The sequence below is a fragment of the Beta vulgaris genome, chromosome 3 (genome assembly GCF_026745355.1).
Source record: "Beta vulgaris subsp. vulgaris cultivar EL10 chromosome 3, EL10.2, whole genome shotgun sequence".
In the NCBI taxonomy this organism is placed as follows: Eukaryota; Viridiplantae; Streptophyta; class Magnoliopsida; order Caryophyllales; family Amaranthaceae; genus Beta; species Beta vulgaris.
The window spans coordinates 37134101-37156201 of NC_079204.1; the positions used below are offsets into that span (position 1 = coordinate 37134101).

At 35.9% G+C, this 22101-nt stretch overlaps 1 protein-coding gene across 1 annotated transcript; it reads right to left on the bottom strand.

Annotated features, from left to right (window-relative positions):
• Positions 1 to 918: 918 nt before the first annotated feature.
• LOC104883546 (hypothetical protein) lies at positions 919 to 17742 on the bottom strand. Its single transcript, XM_010668087.4, has 8 exons — positions 17420 to 17742; positions 13289 to 13702; positions 12177 to 12294; positions 8072 to 8372; positions 1837 to 1909; positions 1654 to 1744; positions 1500 to 1579; positions 919 to 1335 (listed from the first exon to the last, which is right to left on the bottom strand). Exons 1-8 carry the CDS (start codon positions 17471 to 17473, stop codon positions 1201 to 1203), a joined length of 1266 nt encoding a protein of 421 aa, XP_010666389.2. The 5' UTR covers positions 17474 to 17742; the 3' UTR covers positions 919 to 1200.
• Positions 17743 to 22101: the final 4359 nt, after the last annotated feature.

Here is a 22101-nt window from a genome sequence, read left to right on the forward strand (position 1 = left end):
TTAAAAACTCACCTTCGAATCTAGACATTCTAAATAAAGTCATTAGAAACTAAGCTTGCTTTCAATCCTCAAAACTTTATAGGGCAACATACAATAAAATAGGCTGATAAGCCTAGATGCTAAGAATAATGCAAATAGCTAATTACATGAGAGTAATTTGTGTTGGTTGTTGATTGATTTCCTTTTCTTTGTGGTATATGGTGTTGTATAATCACCTCTTTGGCAATTGAGAAAAAATTTTGCTTCTTGGCTTTTGAATTTGATCCTAGCTTTTTTTATTTATGCATGGCTAACGCCCACGTTCCTTTTTTTTGTCCATAATTGTCCATCACTTTCAACCGTGTTTCATGGGTTATGTTTTGGTTCTTCTTTGGATCTGTTAATGTCGTTGCCTTATATCCTATCGATAAGTTTTGAACATGTGTGTATAATTTTGGTTTAAGCCTCATAAACTTAAGTGTTGGGTTTACAGATTACTAGAGTTTATCCAACATGACTAGCCTAATGAACATCGCCAGCTTTGTTAAAAAATGGGTGTAACAAACTATTTATATGAAAAACGAAAATTAGTAATTTGGAAATTCCTCTATGGTGGAAAAGCATAGGTTATGCAACGCGCAAGCTTGCAAAGTCGAAAACACTACGTGCCTCTTGATTTTGTAATATGCACTCGGTTGAGCACAATGCAAGCTCTCACATCTGACGCAAAGCCATGCATTTTTCGCAACAAGTTGGCTTTAGCCGGAATTTTGTTTTTGATGTAAATTATCATTTATCGATAATTATCATTAGAGGTGTTCAGACAAACTAAACCGAAAAACCACATCCAAAAATCATAAATGGAGGTTACCGTACCGAAAAATATGGGTTAAACATTTCGGTAATCAAACCGATAAAAATAACGGTTAGACAGTACGATTACGGTTGTGATTTTTTATAACCGAAAAACAAGAATATATTTATCTTATTTAATTAAATCCCCTCAATGAAGGCTCACAAAGTCACAACGACTGAAAAAGATACATTTCTACTTTTAGGAGTCGTCTATTCTACTCTATTCTACTTGTGTACTGCTAAATAATGAACTGCAATTGCGGATTAAACTTGAATGTCATCGACATCTTGCATGCTCTCTATTTTAAATATGTTCAAGTCACTCTAATAAAACTTTACATTTCATCAATTCACAGACATCCAAAATCATGCATTGCTAGAGTTCTCAGGTGCACGAACCCTCCAATAAAAGAAATGAATATATAATGAATTAAGGCTCAATGTGACTGAAAATCCCAAAATTGATGAAACCAGTACAGAATAGACTGCATTCAGATGAAGCTGCAATAGAGACAAATATCAATTAGCCACCTGTACAATTTTTACAATAGTGGGACAACCAGCTGGAACAATGCATTTTCCGACAATAGCCAAGTCAAATTCGAGCTAACATTCTTTTAGGACTAAAGCGCAAAATAACAACTCAAAAGCTCTACAACACTCACCACATTGTAGAAAAGACACAGGATAACGGCCACAAATGCAAACTCTACAGCTGCATACGTCCATATATACTCTCTCATTGCTGCAGAAAAGTAAGCCTATCTCAATACATTGTGTTGGCGAATAAGTAACTCACTTTCGGCAGAAATCACATACCTAAGACGATAGCCAGAATTGATGCTATGATGCCCATTGTAAATGCAAATGGTGCTGCAATCATAATTGCTCGAGTTTTCAAGTCTTGGATCTGTGCATGACCAATTGGGGGGGGGGGGATTCATGTTAGCACCAGAGGCATATGAGAATGGAAGTAGTGTTTATGTAGCAATAATACATTACCAATAGTTGCTCAAGAAAGAAAAAATAGCATATTGAGCTGATTAAGACGAGCACCACAAAATCTTGCCAAGCACTGCACAAAGAAACATCAACAATATCAACAACATTTGTGAATGCATCATTGAGTGAATCAGAAATATTGACTTGCTGGTTGCAAATATCTCTACTGAAAACTCAAATGTAACTCTTTAAGAGATGTTGTGAATAAAATGTCGTAGTTCAATACTCCAACTGACGTGCTGCATCACAGTAATGAATGCTTAGATTGGTTAAATTGGATGGACAGAGTGCTCAAATAATTAAAATCCAACAAGCAAACAGAACAAAGCTCCAAAAGCAGGAAATCAATGTACTTTTAGGGAGCAGATCCTAGTGAGACACTCGTAATCACGAGGCTTCTTAATCATCCATTTTATGACATAATTCCTATGTTTCATGTTAATTGCATCATATGGAAGTGGCACACAATTTACGAGAGCCAAAAAGTGATGGGATTGGACCACCTGACTAATAAGGAAGGAGAACATCATTTACACACTTCAAAGTTGCTAAAGATATAAATAATGCAACTAATATGAAACTTCCAAAAATGGGAAACGATGGAATTACAATGGAATGGAGACAGTCTGAGGCACAAAGGCAAGCACATCATGCACAAGAGGAGCACCTTTTGCAAAACGCCTAGCAGAAAATTATGCTTCATTATCTTTTTGCAAGATATGATCTATTTATGTTTTTTTAAGCAGGATTGTTTTTTTAGGAGGACCAAATAAGTAGAATTTAGTCTCAGCCTCTCAGGTGTGTCACATGTGTCTTGTGCATATCAGGCCTGCCTAATTTTCTTGCTAAATATAAGATTGCTTGAGGTGATGAGGCTAGCGCCTCCGTGGCACTCCTCACCTAAGTATACCTAAGATTACCAATATTGATAAGATTGCCGAAAAATTTTACTGTTCTTGATGAGTATGAATTTAGTCTCAGTCATTGAAGGTTATTTGAGTAATTTTTCCATGGCATTTCTATATCTTTAGTGCATTTTTTCATTCTTATTTTCATGTCATAATAAAGCATGCTAGCAATTAGTAAATTTTAGGCCTCTCACCCTCCCCTTGATTAATAATCTCCCATTTTAGAGGCATGTTTTGAAGGAAAAGCAGGAAAATAGGTAAGGAGCAATCACTCCTTAGAACCTAGGAGCGAACCCTCCTAGGAGTCATCAGTCTAAGACAGAATGTGGCCACTGGCCAGAAACTACGAGCTACCAATGAGCTGCCAAGTTTGGGAATTAGGGTTTCACCAAATTAGGGCTTTTTTATTTACGATTCAAATTGAAGTGATTTTATGCAATTAAATGAGGGATCTTGGTCCAATTGATAACTTAAAGCCTGAGTAAGTTTTGATTAACAGGAAATTTGATTCTTTTCTAGATATGAACTCAAATCTCTTCATCTTTCTCGCGTCTCCACGGTAAGCTGCCAAGGTGGTGCGCCTCTCGCCTCGCCGGAGGCGCGCGCTTCCTTGCGCTTGTCGTAGGTAGCCTCGCCTAAGTGTTTGGATGCGATTTTGCCGGCGCCTGGACTCCCCCGTGCCTAGGCACGCTTTTTAAAACTAAGACTAGGAGTGGGAGCTCCTTGTTATTTTGGCACCATTTATGGGTTAAATCATGGTTAACCCCTAGATATAAATAGTCGTTATAATTCATGGAGGCGTGGCTCCTTCATTATGTAAGGATTCGAAGCTCATGACTATGGTTGGAGAAGGTATCATTGCTGGAAATCAGATTGTCAATAATGTAGAGCCAAAAAGTCAGATAAATATATTAGCTTTGGAGTGGAAAATACCCTGATCTAATACAAGTTTCTCACTTTCGAGAGGCTCTCCAAAACAGAAATGAATATACTCACTATTCTTCTATATCTAAACTTATTTCTCTTCTCCTATTTATACTACTTCCTTACATCATTTCATTTATAACCCTACTGTAGCTTTTAGAGGAATTCTCATCCTAAGGCTCCAAAATGTACTGGGTGCAGGAGGATAATAATCAGAGGCTCCCCAATTACAGCTGTCCATTCTCTCCTTTGTCCTGATGTGTCCCAATACCCTTTTTACCCCTCACATAGGGAGATCCATCCTTTTGATCAGCACCTCAGTTGGGCTGGTAGCATTAGGTTGACTGGACCTAACAGGACCTGTTATGGTGTAGTTTCCATGACTAAAATCTGCTGTAAGTTGAGGGAGAATGATTGGGGTGTGCACATACAGGCCCAATGGAGTGTCTGAGTTGCGACACATGAAACGCCGAGTGGATTTTGGCCTCTGCTGGGAGTTGTAATTGATACACTACTAGACCAATTTTCTTCACCACCATAAATGGCCCATAGATAGCGGGTGCCAACTTATCATTAGTAGCTTTTGAGAGAGATCTTTGGCAATATGGTTGGAGTTTGAGGTAGGCTGTCTCTCCTACTTCAAAAGAGACATCTCTGCGCTTACCATGTTCATAACTTTTCATTTGTTGTTGAGCCTTCAGTAGGTTGAACTTGAAGTCATCCTCTCTCTAAGAGCTGTTCTTCTAGGGAGGATATAGCAGTTTGCCTCCGTGTAACTAGTGAGGTGTGGGGGTTCTCGCCCATAGAGAGCTTGGAAAGGAGTGCACAGGGTGGCTGAGTGCCAACTGGTGTTGTACCAGTACTCAGCCGAATGCAGCCACTTGCACCTAAGATTTGGATTTCCCTGTGATACACCTTAGATAACTTTCCACACATTTGTTCACCACCTCACTCTAGTCGTCTGAATGAGGATGGTAGGTCGTCGTGTGGTGGAGGGAAGTCCCTTGAAGTCTGAAAAGTTCTTTCCAGAACAGATTGTGGTTGGAGTGCCATGAAGCCTGGTTATTTCCTTGGTGAACACCTCAGCCACGCTTGGTCTATCTACTACCACTAGGATGGTATCCCTGCCTTGTGACAGTGGAAGCCCCTCATGAAATCCATATTGATCTCCTCCCAAACTTGATGAAGCATGGGTAAGGGATGTAGTAAGCCTCCTGGTGAGGATTGTTTTGCTGGCAAGTGTGGCATGGCTGCACATACTTGGTGATGGCCAATACCACTGTGTAGCTATCCTTTTGTAAGTATTAAGTCACTCAGAGTGTCCCCCTTGAGGACTATCATGAAATTCCTTCAAATTTCTCGAATGAGTGGAAGTTTTGGGGGCAGCACCAATCTACCCTTGTATAAGAGCTGTCCATTGTCCACACTAATCCCTTTGGATGATTATTCTCCTGCCAATACCTTTGTGATCTGGGCTATATAGGGGTCCTGCTTGACCCTGGGCTCCCATTTTTCCCAAGAAAAATCACAAGTAGAGCTCAGATTACTAAGTGCACATCACCCTCAGATTGCCTTGACAAGGCATCACCAACTATATTAGTTACTCCAGATGTGTAACTAATGTGAAAGGTGAAGGCAAGGAATTTACTTAACCCATTTTTGATATTCTGGACCAATCTCCCACTGCTCCATTAGGAATTTAAGGCTCTCTTGATCAGTTTTTTTTGTGAACCTTCTCCCTAACAAGTAATGTCTCCACTTCAAAACAACAAGCAGTATAGCCATAAGTTCTTTTTCGTAAATAGATCGCATCTGAGCTCCTGGCCCAAGACCAAGTGTTTGGCTGAAGAAGGCTATGGGGTGAGTGGTGACCTTCTTGTCTTGGTCCACCGAGACCCCAGAGGATGAAATGATGTGGCCAAGGTATGAAACCTCACTTTTTCCGAACTCACAAATGTTCTTGTCTTGGTGTTCTTCGTAATTCCATTCAATTATATTTCATTTCAGCTACAAAAGTCCAAGGATACACAAATGAGGCATATAGCACATGATCCGAAAATGCAATCACTCCATTTCGGTTCGGCACTTTTTGGAATAGAAAATCAAATTAGCAAACTCATATTTACCGATCAATACTGGGTTAATATTTTACCCCGAGTTGTCGTCCAATACAACAGCATTGCACCCAACTGGCCCGTATTCCGACGGATTGAGTTTGACGCATGTTTCTAGGTCATCTTCTTCGTAGGTCTTTTGTTCTTCAATCTTCTCTTCCTTTCTCTCTCCTATTTGTGGCTATTCTTTTTCTACTATTTTTTATCTTTTCTCACAAGCTTTGCTAGCTGTGGAGCATATTCTTTTTTATTTCCTTTTCTCCCTCCTTTCCCACAACTTATTTATTGCTCTGTGTCACTTTTTTTCAACGTGTTAGTCTTATCTCCACTCACAATTCACACGCTTTCTTACTCAATTTTTTCTTTTGAGGGAACTCTATTACCATAAACTGACAATAGAGGTCTGAACTTTGGGTGATAATTTTTAAAAGGTCTCAACTATTGATTAACTATTGTAGGTCCCAACTTTAGGGGGTCTTAACTTTTAGCGGGCCTTAGTGACTTAAGGCTGGTTTAATAGGCCATCACTTGTAAAACTTGCGTCACATCAGAAGGGTTAATTGAGGGAGGGATCTAGGAACTAGGTGAGATTTAAAAAAAATCTTCAATTTTAAGTCGTCGAGGCCCGCTAAAAGTTAAGACCCCCTAAAGTTGGGACCTACACAGGTTAATCAAAAGTTCAGACCTTTTAAAAATTATCACCCAAAGTTCAGACCTCTATTGTCAATTTTTCCTTCTTTTTATGCTTTGGGCAACAATTATACTTGTACTTCCATTTATAAGGAACTATAGAAAACACAGCGACACGATCCGTGATGAACGTGTTTTTTTCCATTCCAGCGATACCACAACCGTTTCAGTGGCCATTGCCGAAACCGCATGTTTGAACCATGTAAAAGCAAGAATAATGAAGACAAGAAGACAAAATAGAAGTCTAAGAATCAAAGTCCACCAAGTTGAGTCACGTTTTACGACAAGTACACTTTGAAAGACTATATCTTCAAACTTGTATCATTTTTTAGTGATTCAAACTCGAGATTAAAATTTACTCGTTAGCTTTCCAATAACAAGTCACATGCTTGATTAGATGAGAAGCAAACAAATTATGAACATTTGATGACCATTTTGAAGTTCGACTATGTAGTATGACCGTATTTCTTTCCCGGCCTCTATCAAGAAAATTTGGCATGAACTTTTGTTCTAATATACTCGCCCGGGGATACTGGAATTTCCTTAAACTTTAATGTTATAATATGTGGTACTCTAAATCACTTTTCACCTCATTGTTTTAGGGTGGAAGGCCTTAGTCTTCAAGGAGGGTTAGCCTCCATAGGTTAGTTTAGACAGCGAAAGTGGGGAAAATTAATGAGAAGTGGAGGATCTTGGATAGTGATTTGAAGATTTCTATTCATCTACCAATAAGCATTTCTTACTGTTTCTCCTCTCCTCTTTTATTGCTTATTTTAATTGCTTTGAAAAGTTTAATATGCTTAGTGTAATGATTTTTGCTCTGATTAGTTGTTCTACAGTACATATAGTTATTCGTATCATGAATTCATTATTTTTTTAGGAAAATTCCTTATTTTTGCTTAGTGTCATAATTATGGAGAAGTATGTTGTTATTGATCCTCTTTGATCTTTGGTTGCTAGTCTAGTTTAATAATCCTTAGTTGGTAGTATACACCTTCCGATTCCTTCTTCTGACCTAGCTTATCGCTTAATTGACTAGAATCGATGTTTTCTTAGTCATTGTGGAAGAATGACCCTTGCTTGTCACTTTACTTAGTTTAATGGTTTAGTTAGGTTTTGTTTGACTTTAGGAGAATACTAACGACCTAAATTTTCTTTTATGAGTCCTCTATCTCATTTTCTCTCCCCCCACCTCAATATCCACTAACTTCACCCCCTACTATCCCCAATGCAACTATTGCTACCCACTACCCTAAATGTCTGACTTCATCAATTTTTCTCTCCTATTTTTTGTCCTCACAAGTCACAAGGGCTAATAATATTAGACCCCCATGTGTGGTCCCACGGGACATGTCACCCTTGGGTTTCTCCCCCAAAACCATAGCCTCCCCAATTATTGGGAGCTACTCATAATAAAGGAGCACAACCATTTCAAAGGGAGAAGATTTTGGGCACCCTTCCTCTCGTTATCGCTAGTGCTCTAAGGCACACTTTCTAAAAGAAAATTGAAATGATAGTTTTATCCATACAAGAACAATCAAGCGAGTAGTAACTTGAAAAATAAACGCAAGATAATAACACTTGAAAACATCAACTTACCTAATTGCTTGGCGACTTTGCTCCTGTCCATTGTTCCTCTGAGGAGCAGAGGAAACTCGAAGCACCATTACCGGCAAGTTTTGAACCTCTTGCCCACACACATCACAATTCTTATTTGTCCTAGTGCTAAACCACTTCACCGCACACTCTTCATGTATTAACTGAAGGGCACCTTTACAACTACATTCCATCTTAAGAGTATTTCCTTCTTCACAAGCGTCAAAGCAGATCCTGCAAATTGCTTCGTCTTCGGGAATCTCTTCATCATTATCACAACCAGGTGAAGAGAGAGTCGTTTGGTCTGTGATTATAAAAGACAAAATTATGTAAGCATTTAACAATGAGATTGAAAACAGCCAGTCTGCACAACCATTGTTATTACAACTCTCCATAAACGTAACCAAACAACATAAATTATTCCATCTTAAAGCCATGTTGCAGCCAGAGGGCATGTACAATGGGTACATGCTTCTACAAAATTTGGTGCATAATGATATTAGGAAAATTTTGCTACTTGCACTATTATCCCAGCACCATCATCCAAATATCAAATACAAAATTCAAACCCCTTCCCCCAGGCCCCAAAACAATAACAATAACAATAATGCTATCTTGAAAGAAGGGGGTAGAGAGAATTCGAGCATACATCACCTGCCAGAGGCTATCAAACCCCCCCCCCCAACACGCACCCACGCGCGCGCACGCACACACACATTTGCCTTTCCTCAAACATTGTGTCATTTCGCAATGTAGCAACAAAAAAGAGACAGGGATATTTTCTCACAAGAAAGCCTGCAAACATAATTAATTTAGACTTCCTGAAGAAATCCCAAGAGAATAAGACATTGTGTCTAGGGAGACAACATTGACCCAACAATCACCATGGACAAACTAAAATCCAGGGTCAGCAAATCCAAGGATCATAATCTTTCCTTGTTTTGAATAACGAACAAATCATATAAATTAAAACTCTGAAGACTGTCCAAATCAGAACAAGAAAAAAGTATGATCCTGGCCACAACACCTCTCACCACATGGATGCATAACATTGTGCCATGCTGCCACCATATAGATTTATAAATGAGGCGCAAGAGTTCAACCACCATCTCCCCCCTCAATATAGGTCCAACCATCCAAGTGGCACAACCAAAATGCATGTTGGCTAGAATTTTCCACTTGTGTTATGTTCAACGAGTAATTTTACCAACCATACACTAAATTCAAGAATATCTAGATATAAGTCACCTCAATAAATAGGTTGCAGCCTTGCAGGTACAGGAGATACGTTTATCTTGATAAGTTTCAGTTGGGTCATACTACATTACACTTGAATCAATGTTCAATGCTACAATATGAAATGGGTCTGTATGTATGTATGAGGCCTTAGGTTACTTATTTCTAGAAACTAATATTAGGGGGAAGGCTAATTTGGATATTATTTTGTTTAGTTTACTTGGGGAATAAATTTAATTGTTTGTTAGGAAAAGTAGTAAACGTATAGAGCAACTTAGAATGCAAAAAGGATGAACAAAATAGATGAGAAATTGGGTGAGCTTTTAAGAATTCAATTGGGAGAGAATCAAGCCTCTCAAAAGCTTGAATATCCGTCACTTTTGCTGTTTCTACCGTTAGTAATCAATCAAAGTTCATCTTATTCCCTTAATTCTCCATTTTAGGACTATAATCTGCACAAGCTAAGTTGATTCTTAGCTTGATTTTCGAGATTTTTTTGAAAAAAAAAAAGAACTCTTTGCCATGGAGGTTTTGGATTGGTCGTTCTGTGGAAAAAAAAAACAATTAAACCGTTTGAGAAAAAAAACCACTGAATGGCCAATCCAAAATCCCACCTCACTTGCAGGGCCACTTTTTAAGCCAAATTTGAAAACCCAAACATCCCACCCAAGTCCCAAAACCAGAACATATCAAAGAGGCATCACCAATGAAGGGCTCAATCACAAGTGGGAGGGTGGCATTTCCTTGGAGCATGAGAGCAACTGGGAAACTCGTCCTGACTGCCGAGGTCGACCATTCTGCACCAACAATTAACCACCTTGAGGACAAGGTGGAAGTTTGGGGGCTGGTAATGCTAAGAACTACTATTAAGGAGAAGGGTAATTTAGATACGGTTTTTCTAACCTATGCACCTAGTGCAAGGTTAAGACTTATCTATTAAATAAATTTAATTAACTAAAATAGAATATCCTCTCGGCAATTATGCTCAATATATATTAATGACTATTTTGGTTTGATTAAAAGAAATGATAAATTATATATTAATAAGGAAAATAACTATTTAGCATACTTATAGGGAGGATATTCTATTTTAATTAATTAATTTGTTTAATAGATAAGCTTTAACCTTTGCAGTAGGTGCATAGGTTAGAAAAACCCATTTAGATATTATCTTCTTTAGTTTACTTAATAAATATAGAGCAACTTAGAATGTGAAAAAGATATTGAAAATAGATGACAAATTAGGTGAGCTCTTAAGAGTTGAATTGGGAGAGAATGAAGCCTCGTGAAAGCTTGAATATCAATTACTTTTTGCTGTTTTTACTGTTATTTATCAATCAAAGTTCATCTTCTTCCCTTCATTTCTCCATTTTAGCACTATAATCCGTGGAAGCCAAGTTAATTCTTAGCAGTTACCTAGATTTATAGTATCTACAACGATAGCAGGTGTTACTTGTTATATTTATTAGAATGCATCCTAAACCAGAGATGGTGTCACACAGATTTAATGGCCGTTTTCTTTACATGGAAGATTCATGAAAGAATATGAGTTGAGTGAGCAAAAGGGCTGGCATAACAGACCCCTAAACGGAGCTAGGGGCCTTAGACGATTAATCAGGAAAAAGATATACTATTGTATCGTTAGGCATTAGGAATCCAGTTCTTTACAAAACTTTGTGAATTGAGATCACTTGTGAAGTTGAAATACAGTAATTTCAGTATGATGCTAGATGCAATGCAAAACATGTATTCGAGGAAGAGAAGAGAATTTAGAAACCATCCACTTTTAGATTTGTATGCACCATTTTAGTTATTTTAGTTTATTCCCAAGTTCAACTTTTTAGGTTATTCTTTAGTGCTTAGTTTGTTATCCTTTTTTTTTTCTCCTATTTATCATTTCTTGGATCTTTGTATGTTTTTAATTTAGTTACATTTCTAGTTTACTCTTCGCCATCAGATGTCTTGTTTTAATGTTGTAAAATTACACAATCTGATTGCTAACTATTTTGTTATCAGAGCGAAGAAAATGTGGTAGCTCATCGATCCAGGATCAATTTAGCTCATCTATTATACACATTTCAGTCAGTTATTTGGCAGCAACTACTTCATAATATCAATTATTTACTCTCAGATCAGCAAGTGATAAAATCATGTATACTTCGGAAATTGTTGGCTTTCTTATGTTTTACTATATCTCTGTTATGATCATTTTGGGTTTTTATTGAAGTAAGATTGTGACTAAGTATGTTAGTAGCTTTAGGACTTTAGTTGCTCAGTTGATGTGGGACATAGGCAAATTATAGAGGCAATTCACTCGTTTTAATTATTCAGGTTTGAGAGTTGAGATATTAAATTTGCCTTGCATATTGCAACATATTTTCTGACTTTTCCTAAGTGAAAAGAAACTTACCATCCTTGTAGTGGCATGTATATCTAGTACAAATTCACTAACTAGGATTGTTTTTTTCTAAAAGAAAAGCCTAAACCCTTCAAGATAATTGAACTTGGAGATCTAGATGAGTGAAGATTTTCATGTTAAACAAAATGAAAAACACTAGGAGGAGAGTAAGAAAATAATCTTGTATTTCTTACACATCAATCTTAAAAATTGACAACAAAATTAACTGAGAATCAGAATTTCATTTATTCTCCCGTTTACTTATTTCTTAACCCAAGCTCCTAGCCTGCTCCCCCCCCCCCCCCCCGCGCAATTTTTCTCTTTCCTTGCATTTTCCGGTTTTTTACTCCCTTGTTCGACATTGATAGCTACTGGAGATAAAGGCTTAATAAAACATGGACAGGATTTGTATTCGAAAACTCTCTCCCAAAGCAAACACAAATGAACAGAAGAAAAAAAAAAGAGCTTACGTACCATCAAGATCTGACAGATTGTGCACCTTATTGGCCATGAATGACGGGGACCTTATGATAACAACATTTATGCCAGGTACAGACAAGGACCTTGAAACGTTTTTGTTAACAACACCTTTCTGCTCATCCAAAACTGAATTAGAGATTTATATTATATCAACATGTTTTGCTAACAAGCTAGTTTGAGAAACATGAAGAAGAATCAACAAGTCACAAAATCATAAAGAATTCATGGCAAGGGCACAAGAACCAAAAGCATTATTCAGAACCTAAGGGTGAAGATCATGACTTAACGAATGCATTGCAAGTACTCCCTCCGTTTCTTTTTAATTGTTACACTTACACTTTTCACGCATGCCAATGCAAAACTTTGAGTATATATATATATATATATATATATATAGAAGTGAGTTCACATGAGAATGCATACTTATATGAGAAATGAGAATAAATTTTACACGCTATAACTCTTATGAATAAGTGATGTAACTCTAATGAAAAAGTGATGTAACTCCAAAAACAAAATATTTGAAAAAAAAAATTCAAAAAAAAAACAAATTTTTTTTTGAATTCAAAATTTTTTAGAGGGTATAACTCTAATGAATAAGTGTTGTAACTCTAAACCAATCGTGTGGTTGAAATTCATTCTCATTTCTCATGTAAAGAGCATTCTCATGTGATCTTGCCTCTCTCTCTCTCTCTCTCTCTCTCTCTCTCTCTCTCTCTCTCTCTCTCTCTATATATATATATTATATATATATATATATATATATATATATATATATATATATTTGTATATATTTGTATATATTTGTATTTGTAAAAATTATTGTACTTACATATTAATAAAATACATACTAAGACGAATCTAACAAAATCTCATATGACTATTTTTATTCACGTATAAATCACAAACGAGGGTCAAGCGCAATATGTAAAATGTCAAAGTGTAACAATTAAAAAGAAACGGGGGTAGTATTATCTAGGGTGAGAAACCAACTTCCAGCACGAATTAAAGAAGCTTGACTATACAGTCAACTGCATGAAAACTAATTGACATTCATGTAGCAGACAAGCAGATAATAGAAAAAGGGAAATCCATTGAAAACCTACATATAATCTCTGGAATTCACTAGCAGTTCTTGCAGAAGCAGGAGTAGTAACTTCAGGAGATGGATCAAATGCAGGTCCAGGAAGGGAAGAACATCTCGTCCACCTGAATTTGGACAAGACCCTGGAAAAAGTTGGACTTCCCACAACTGCTCGTGAGTTTTGATTTAAGAGGAGACTTTCCTCACCTTTAACTGAATTAATTTTCTTCTTGAAGCTTAAACCACGTAAAAAACTTCCTGAAGATGATGCACCACATCTTGATGAAATTTGAGGGTTAAGTGACCCGTCACCACCTTGGATACTGGTAAATATCGCAGACTTTGTAGGAATCTGAAGAGAAAGATTTGGCATTTCTCGTTTGGAATCTGAAGTTGACTGTATTTCACTAACTGTTTGCACATCATTGGAATTAACCTACATGCACAACCCCTTTCAGTATAATTCCTAATCATCAACCATAACCTCATCACGCCATTAAATAATTCTTGAAACTGAAAGGACTTAGCATTATCAAACTTTACTTAGTAAATTGCCACGCCTAATCTACTAACATTACTACTAATCTGCTAAAAATTCGAATATTAATGGGTCCTTATTCTTTATCATTGTGAGTTTCCAAAGTTCATGTTCTTTTCTGCTAAAACAAAAGTTTCACTATAAAATTAATTTCCAAATTTCGTTATGAGTTTTCATATTTAAGAAACCTTAATTGTATCAAAATATATATTCCTATCCAACAACAAAAAAAAAACTTATATATATATATATATATATATATATATATAGGAATAGGATCTTGTGAAAACCACTCTCAGGCTGAAAACTGAAAACAAAAAATCCACACCCTTGATTTTTTATCACGCGGCCAACAATTTTTTGGTTAAAAATCAAACTATTTTATCTTTCCTCCCTTCTTTCATAGATTCACTTTTTCACTCTCTCTCCTCACCTGCTCGTCTCTCTCTCTCCCCACTCTTCTTCAACTAGATTTCACCATTGTTATCATTTCACGCTCAACTCTTTTTTCTCATTTCACCTTCCTCTATTAAAAAAATCTCTTTTTCTCTCTCCTAATCACAACAATGGCGATATTCTCATATTAGGAAGATGAAGAATCCAACCACAATGAAAAGAGAAGCAACCTCTGAATAAATTTTCAGCTACTTTCGTTCCTTCGAATCTGCTATTTTCGTTTGATTTTTTTGCTATGAGCAGACTACTTCGAACAAATTTTCAAGAAAATTTGAGGATTTTGGTTTTTGTAGCACAAAATGTGATGTAATTGGAGATTATCTACCAACCGTCACTTATTTTGGTATAATTTTGATTTTATCTCTCTTCTATTTGGCTTAGATTAGTGTATTCTTTTGGATTGGAATTGTTGATTAGGAGAGAGAATTGCTGCACTTAACATATCAGGTGATAATGCAAACTCTGTGTGGGATGAAGTTGCAAGTACTCGAAGGAACGATTGTGATTAGTTACTGTGATTAGAAGAGAGAAAAGAGATTTTTTGGTTATCTTGTCTTCATTGTTGTGATAACCAAATTGATGGTTTATGCAAGTACTGGAAGGAACAATGGTGAAGACAAGATAACCAAATTAATACAATTAGTTACTGTGGATCGAAATATTGAAAATAAAGCATATTATACATGTGTTGTTGGAGGCACAGCTGCTCAAACTTGCTGTACAGGACTTGATTGCGTACAAGTTCAAGCAGGTGTTTTTCAATGTGTAATGGACTATTCTTATGGATTTTTATTGGATTGCTCAATTTTGGATTCATATTAGATGTTTTTTTTAGGCTATTAACATTCATTTTTCTTGATTTTTCTTTTATTCTTGTTAAATGTTATTTACTTTTCAATAGCTCGAATATTGAAAATAAAGCATACTCTTCTAATCTTCTAATTGTAATTGTCAAATTACGTGATTGTTGTCGGTGATTTGATTTTTGACTTGTGAATTTTTGGTGGATTTTGGTGTAGATTTGTTGAAAACTTAAAAGTTACCCTATATCAAGTTTTTTATTAGTTTCCAAAGTATTGTTATTAGTTGCTGTTTTAAAACTATTTGTTACCCCCTTCTCACTAACACATATTTGGCGAAATTCATACAAAGTATATTGTTATTAGTTGCCAAAGTATTGTGATTAGTTGCTGTTTTAAAGCTATTTGTTACCCCCCTCTCACTAACATATATTTCAAGGTAAAAAGTTACCTTAAAAGTGGTAATAGTTACTCTTATAATAAATAAAGTTACCCTTGAAATATATAGAACTATCCTTAATATAATAAAGTTACCCCAAAACTGACAAAAGTTACCCTAAAAGTGTTAAAAGTTACCCTAAAGAGGTTAAAAGTTACTTTGTTTTCAGTTTTCAACCTAAGAGTGGTTTTCAGCGGATCCTTCCCCTATATATATATTACCTCTGTTTTTATTTAGTTGCAACACTTTCTACTTTTAGGTGTTTTTTATTAGTTGCAACATTTCCCTTTTTAAGAAAGCTTTTGGGATAATTTGTCTATATTACCCTCTCTCTCTCTCCCCCCATTTAATTAAAGTACTAGTAGTAGGGGCAAGTGGGTCAATTATACTCACTTTTCTCATTTCTTAAAGTTTGTGCAAAAAGGTGAATGTTGCAACTAAATAAAAACAGAGGTAGTGTATATATATATATATATATATATATATATAAATAGGAATGAGATCTCGTGAAAACTATCTTTAGGCTGAAAACTGAAAATAAGGGTAATTTTTAACCCCTTTAGGGTAACTTTTAACACTTTTAGGATAACTTTTGCCAGTTTTGGGGTAACTTCATTATATTAAGGGTAGTTGTATATATTTGAAGGATAACTTTTTATTATAAGACTAAATATTACCACTTTTAGGATAATTTTTACCGTTTTTAGGCTAACTTTTAGCAATTTTAGGGTAATTTCAAATATATTTCAAGGGTAACTTTATGCACTTTTAGGGTAACTTTATATTGCGTGTTTATGAAATCTTATGGTTACATTACTTGGATGTTGTTGCTTTCTCTGATGTAAAACTGATAATTTTAATTTTCCTAATCTTTCGTTTCATGTGGTATTGTCTACTTTTTACTTTTGGTGTTCTCTCTGTTATTTTTATCTTGTTCATTATGGTGTAGCATACTCTGTTTTTATTAGTTTCCAAAAATTGTTATTAGTTGCTGTATTAAAGCTCTTTGTTACCCCCTCTCACTAACATATATTTGGCGAAATTCATACAACCTATTAGCTCAATTGGCAAAACATTGTGTAAGACACAACGATGTAGGTTCGAATCCTTCATAGGTTTAACTATAATCAAAGTTAAAATAAGTTACCCTTAAAATCTAAAAAGTTGTCCTAAAAATGGTAAAAGTTACCCTAAAAGTGGTAATAGTTACTCTTATAATAAATAAAGTTACCCTTGAAATATATAGAACTACAAATATAATAAAGTTACCCTAAAACTGACAAAAGTTACCCTAAAAGTGTTAAAAGTTACCCCAAAGGGCTTAAAAGTTACCTTGTTTTCAGTTTTCAGATTAAGAGCTGTTTTCAGCGGATCCTACCCCTATATATATATATATATATATATGTATATATATATATATATGTATATATATATATATGTATATATATATATATACATATATATATATATATACATATATATATATATATACATATATATATATATATATATACATATATATATATATATATAGCTAATCTCAAGCCTTATATGCAACTTGTTCCATACCACTTTATAAAAAAAAAAATATTGGGCATCAAAACCATAAAGTGAAAGCTAGCATTATATTGAGCATGCAATAAATTTCAGGATTTTCAAAAATTTGTGTAAGACTAAATCTGATCTGCAACACTTTTTTTTCTTTTAATTTTTTTCGCTATTGAAACAACAAAATCAATTCGACCCAACTACAAATGATATCAATATAATTGTTAACCAGTTAACATATATTATTTGAACTTCATATAACAAATTTATTCAATCACCAATAATTCTACAATCAGATGATCATCTATTTAACACAATGAAACAAAACTTTCAAATAAAAAAGTCTAAAACTAAAAAAGAGAGAAAAAAAACCTGTTCGTGATCCCGCTGAATAATTGAAACACAGACTTGCTGAGATGGTTGCATAATCTACCGCTCTTCAATACTATACTATGGAGTATGGACAGACGGAACAAATAAAAAGAAAAAGGAAAGGGAGAGAAATTGAGAGAGAGAAAGAAAGGAGAAAAGGGACAAATATACAACAGCTTGGAAATTTGTCTAAACTGGATACGCTTTCCTTGCTGCTTCAGTATAAACAGTCAAAAAGAGTCGTCGGGAGAAAAACTTAGGGACTCTTGTGCCTTGCCGGTAAGGCGGCAACATATAAGGAGGGGGGCGGGCCTAAGATTATCGAGTCTTGTTCAATTTCTCAAATTTGCGCTAACAGTCCATAAGTAAGTGCTCCAACATATTATTCTACTGAGCTATCACCTCTCCTTCCCTTTAACGTGTATTTAAAGTAAGTACACAAATTTGTCAACCAAAAAAATATCAATGAACTATAATGATTCGGTACTAAACTATAAAATTGAGGATTAAATGAACTTATCTCTTCAACTTCTATATTGAGTATACTAGTTGAATTTCAAAAGAAAAAAATTAACTCAATTAGGCATATATTATATTAACGATTTTTTCACCAGGTATCTCTGTGGTTTTTCAAAATTCATGGGGTACCCCTGCTTTTTAAAAAATGCACCAGGTACCCTTACTATTTCAATAAATTCACGAAATGCCCTTACTATTTCAATAAGGGTACCTGGTGCATTTTTTAAAAAGCAGGGGTACCCCATAAATTTTAAAAAACCACAGGGATACCTGGTGAAAAAACTGTTAATACAATAAATGCCTAATTTAGATTCTTGTTCAACATTTTTTATTCGGATATTTCACCATATTTTTTGGTGGTATATCCTCCAATTTTTTAAAATTATACCCCTCGATTTATTTAAAATTCACTATATCCCCTTAATGACTAATGATAGTCAATTGCTTTAGTCATTAACCCTGATTATGTTACTAAACTATAATCTATCTAACCTATTAATTTTAATTGACTACCAATGAAACCTGAACTATGTACCTTTTATCTCTCTTCCTCCATAACAATCTTCCCACTTCTATAGTCACAACTGATGTTTCGATGGTAGTATTTTGGTAAATGGGTCAAATAAGAGTTAATTTGGGTGTAATAGCAAAATTTAGGGTTAATGATAAAAATAGTTGATAGTTGTTAGTCTTTAAGAGCCTATGGTGAATGTAGAAGCATTGAGGGGTATATGGTTCTGACACAAAATCGTGTCTCCTCATTTGTAACACCCCCAAAATCCATACACGTCTACGACTACGTCGCATCGACTTTGGGAATGTTACCATCGCGATGAAACACAAGTCTTATTAAAAAGGAATGTTTAATCAAATCATTGTCTCAAAACTGAAATGCAGCGGAAACAAAAATGTAACTACAACTCGAGAATCATCAACGACCCCTTTTATTCAAACCACAAACTAATTAAGTAAATCATACTATTTATAATGTTTAATCAAAAAGCTTTAAAGTTCCAAGACTAAAGACTATTCCCCGTATGCTCAGTATCATGCAGCAGCACCAGTACACCTAGTCTGCTCTCCATTGTAGCATCAATGGTTCATCACAGGTCAACAAACGCAATAACACACCATCAGCTATGCTGATTTCATAAGTAAACCATTGAATGCATACAAACATAAACAAAGCAATAATGATCATTCCTAGATATGATCCTACAATAAAATTACATCCTTTACTTTTTATTTAGTTGGCAGTGAACGGGCACCGTCATCTTACTAGAATCATACGGGCTACTTAATCCTTAATAGAAAACTTGGTCTATTAGATGAAATGCAAATACGGTTTCGTTCCGTCTCACATCCATCACCTTAGTATGCATACCCCCTAGATCGTACGAAACCTTCCGCCTACTTGAGTTACCAAAATTTATAAGGACACTACTATCGTCACAGTAGGCCTGCGTAGGAGTGTAGAACAAGTCCCACACTCCCCACATTGTTCATCACTTGTAGGGAGTCCAACTACAAGTTTATTGCCATAGTCCATTCTTAGTACTGTCCATTCATACCACAATAACATAGAATCATTTAACATGTTTTCTTAGATACAGTACTCAAATCTTTTCTTCTTGTAACATTCTTGTTACACCATGGATCAAACGATACAAATCCAATACTCATGCTTATGATACGATAGAATTACGCATTATAATGCCACATTTCGATTTTCAATCATAATCATGTTACCAAATAATCTCATCATTCATAGTTGTTCCCTATCATGATTCTAGGTTCCGATAGACTAAATCACAACCTAACATGATAGTTCCAGGATGTTTTTCCTGAAGAAATATCTGGTATGCCTCCAAGGAGAGATGTAGAGTTCACTGTCGATCTAGTGCCAGGGACTGAACCTATCTCGAAAGCCCCATACCGAATGGCTCCAGCAGAAATGAACGAGTTGAAAAACCAATTGGAAGAACTACTCGGTAAAGGGTATATTAGACCTAATATGTCACCATGGGGAGCTCCCGTTTTATTTGTGAAGAAGAATTATGGTAGTTTGAGATTGTGTATAGACTACTGCGAGTTGAACAACGTCACTGTGAAAAACAAATATCCGTTACCTAGGATTGATGACTTGTTTGACCAACTTAAGGGTGCAGGGATGTTCTCAAAAATAGGCTTAAGGTCAGGTTACCATCAATTGAGGGTTGTTGATCACGATATACCTAAGACTGCCTTCAGGACTAGATATGGTCACTATGAGTTTACAGTCATGCCTTTTGGGTTAACTAATGCACCTGCTATTTTCATGGACCTCGTGAATAGGATTTTTCGACCCTACCTCGATAAATTTGTCATTGTGTTCATCGACGATGTACTGATCTATTCTAGGAGCAAAAAGGAACATGAGGGTCATCTGAGGGTTATTTTACAGGCACTTAGGGACAACCAACTATATGCAAAGTTTTCGAAGTGTGAACTTTGGTTGGAAAGAGTGTCATTTTTTGGGTCATTTCGTCTCCAAGGAGGGTGTGTCAGTAGATCCTGCAAAGATTAAAGCCGTGAGTGAATGGCCTACCCCAAAGAATGTCACAGATATAAAGAGTTTCTTGGGTTTCGCCAGTTACTATAGGAGGTTTGTGAAAGACTTCTCCAAAATAGCAAAGCCCATGACCAACTTAATGAAGAAGGATTGTAGGTTTAACTGGAATGAGGACAGTGAGAAAGCCTTTCAAACGCTCAAGGAGAGGTTAACCTCAGCACCTGTCCTAACCTTGCCTAACGGGAATGAGGGATATGATGTGTATAATGATGCGTCCAAGAATGGGTTGGGTTGTGTTCTAATGCAAAATGGGAAGGTCGTAACTTATGCGTCCCGTCAATTGAAGCCATATGAAGTTAACTACCCGACATACGACCTAGAATTGGGCGCAATAGTATTTGCTTTGAAAATATGGAGACATTACTTTTACTGGGTGACCTGTCGAATCTTCACTGATCATAAAAGCCTTAAGTACATCTTAACCCAGAAAGACCTTAATATGAGACAACGCAGATGGTTAGAGCTCATTAAGGACTATGATTTAGACATTCAGTACCATGAGGGTAAAGCAAATGTTGTTGCTGATGCGTTAAGTCGCAAGTCTAGCCATAGCCTGAATACCTTGGTGGTTGCCGACAAACTTTGAGAGGAATTTTCTAAACTCCAGATAGAGTTGGTTCATGAAGGGGAGGTAGAAAAATTGATGAGTGCCCTAACCATCTAGCCCAACTTTCTAGACGAAATAAGAGAGAGTCAACCCGGGGATATGAAACTTGAGCGAATCAAAGAAAAGCTTAAAGAGGGCAAAGCAGAAGGGTTTGAGATCCATGAAGATGGAAGTATACGATATAAGGGTAGGTGGTGTGTACCAAAAAAATGTGAGGGGTTGAAACAGAAGATAATGAGTGAGGGTCATGACACGAATTATTCCGTCCATCCAGGGGCGGATAAGTTGTATAAGGACCTCGAGAAGATGTTTTGGTGGCCTGGGATGAAAAGGGAAGTAGCTGAGTTTGTTTTCAAATGTCTAACGTGTCAGAAAGTCAAAAGTGAACACAAGAGACCTCAAGGAAAGATTCAACCTCTAGATGATCCAACATGGAAGTGGGATTCAATATCCATAGACTTCGTTGTAGCCTTACATAGGAGTCCGGGAGGCAATAATACTATATGGGTAATAGTGGACAGACTAACCAAGACCACGAGATTCATACCTATGAAAGACACGTGGAGTATGGAAGACTTAGCTAAAGCTTATGTTAAAAATTTCATTCGATTGCATGGAGTACCCACGAGTATAGTATCAGATAGAGATTAATTAATTTGTAATTTAAGTAAATTATTAATTAATTAAGTTTGTATAATTAGTTTAAGTTGTTAATTTGATTTAAGTTGTTAATCTAATACCAGTTTTGTAACAACCCCAAAATCCATACACGTCTACGACTTTGTGAATGTTAACGCCGCGATGAAGCGTAAGGCTTATTAAAAAGGAATGTTAAATCAAATCATTGTCTCAAAACTAAAATGCAGCGGAAATAAAAATGCAACTACAACTCGGGAATCATCAACGACCCCTTTTACTCAAACCACAAACTAATTAAGTAAATCA

What these genes read in the sequence shown, in the direction of transcription:
- LOC104883546 (XM_010668087.4), bottom strand. Translation starts at nt 17,473, where the DNA reads ATGCAACCATCTCAGCAAGTCTGTGTTTCAATTATTCAGCGGGATCAC. An exon ending in TTCAGCGGGATCACGAACAG is followed by an intron (nt 13,703 to 17,419) that starts GTTTTTTTTCTC and finishes TTGTGCATGTAG; the next exon opens with GTTAATTCCAATGATGTGCA. An exon ending in AATTCTGGCTATCGTCTTAG is followed by an intron (nt 1,580 to 1,653) that starts GTATGTGATTTC and finishes ACTTTTCTGCAG; the next exon opens with CAATGAGAGAGTATATATGG.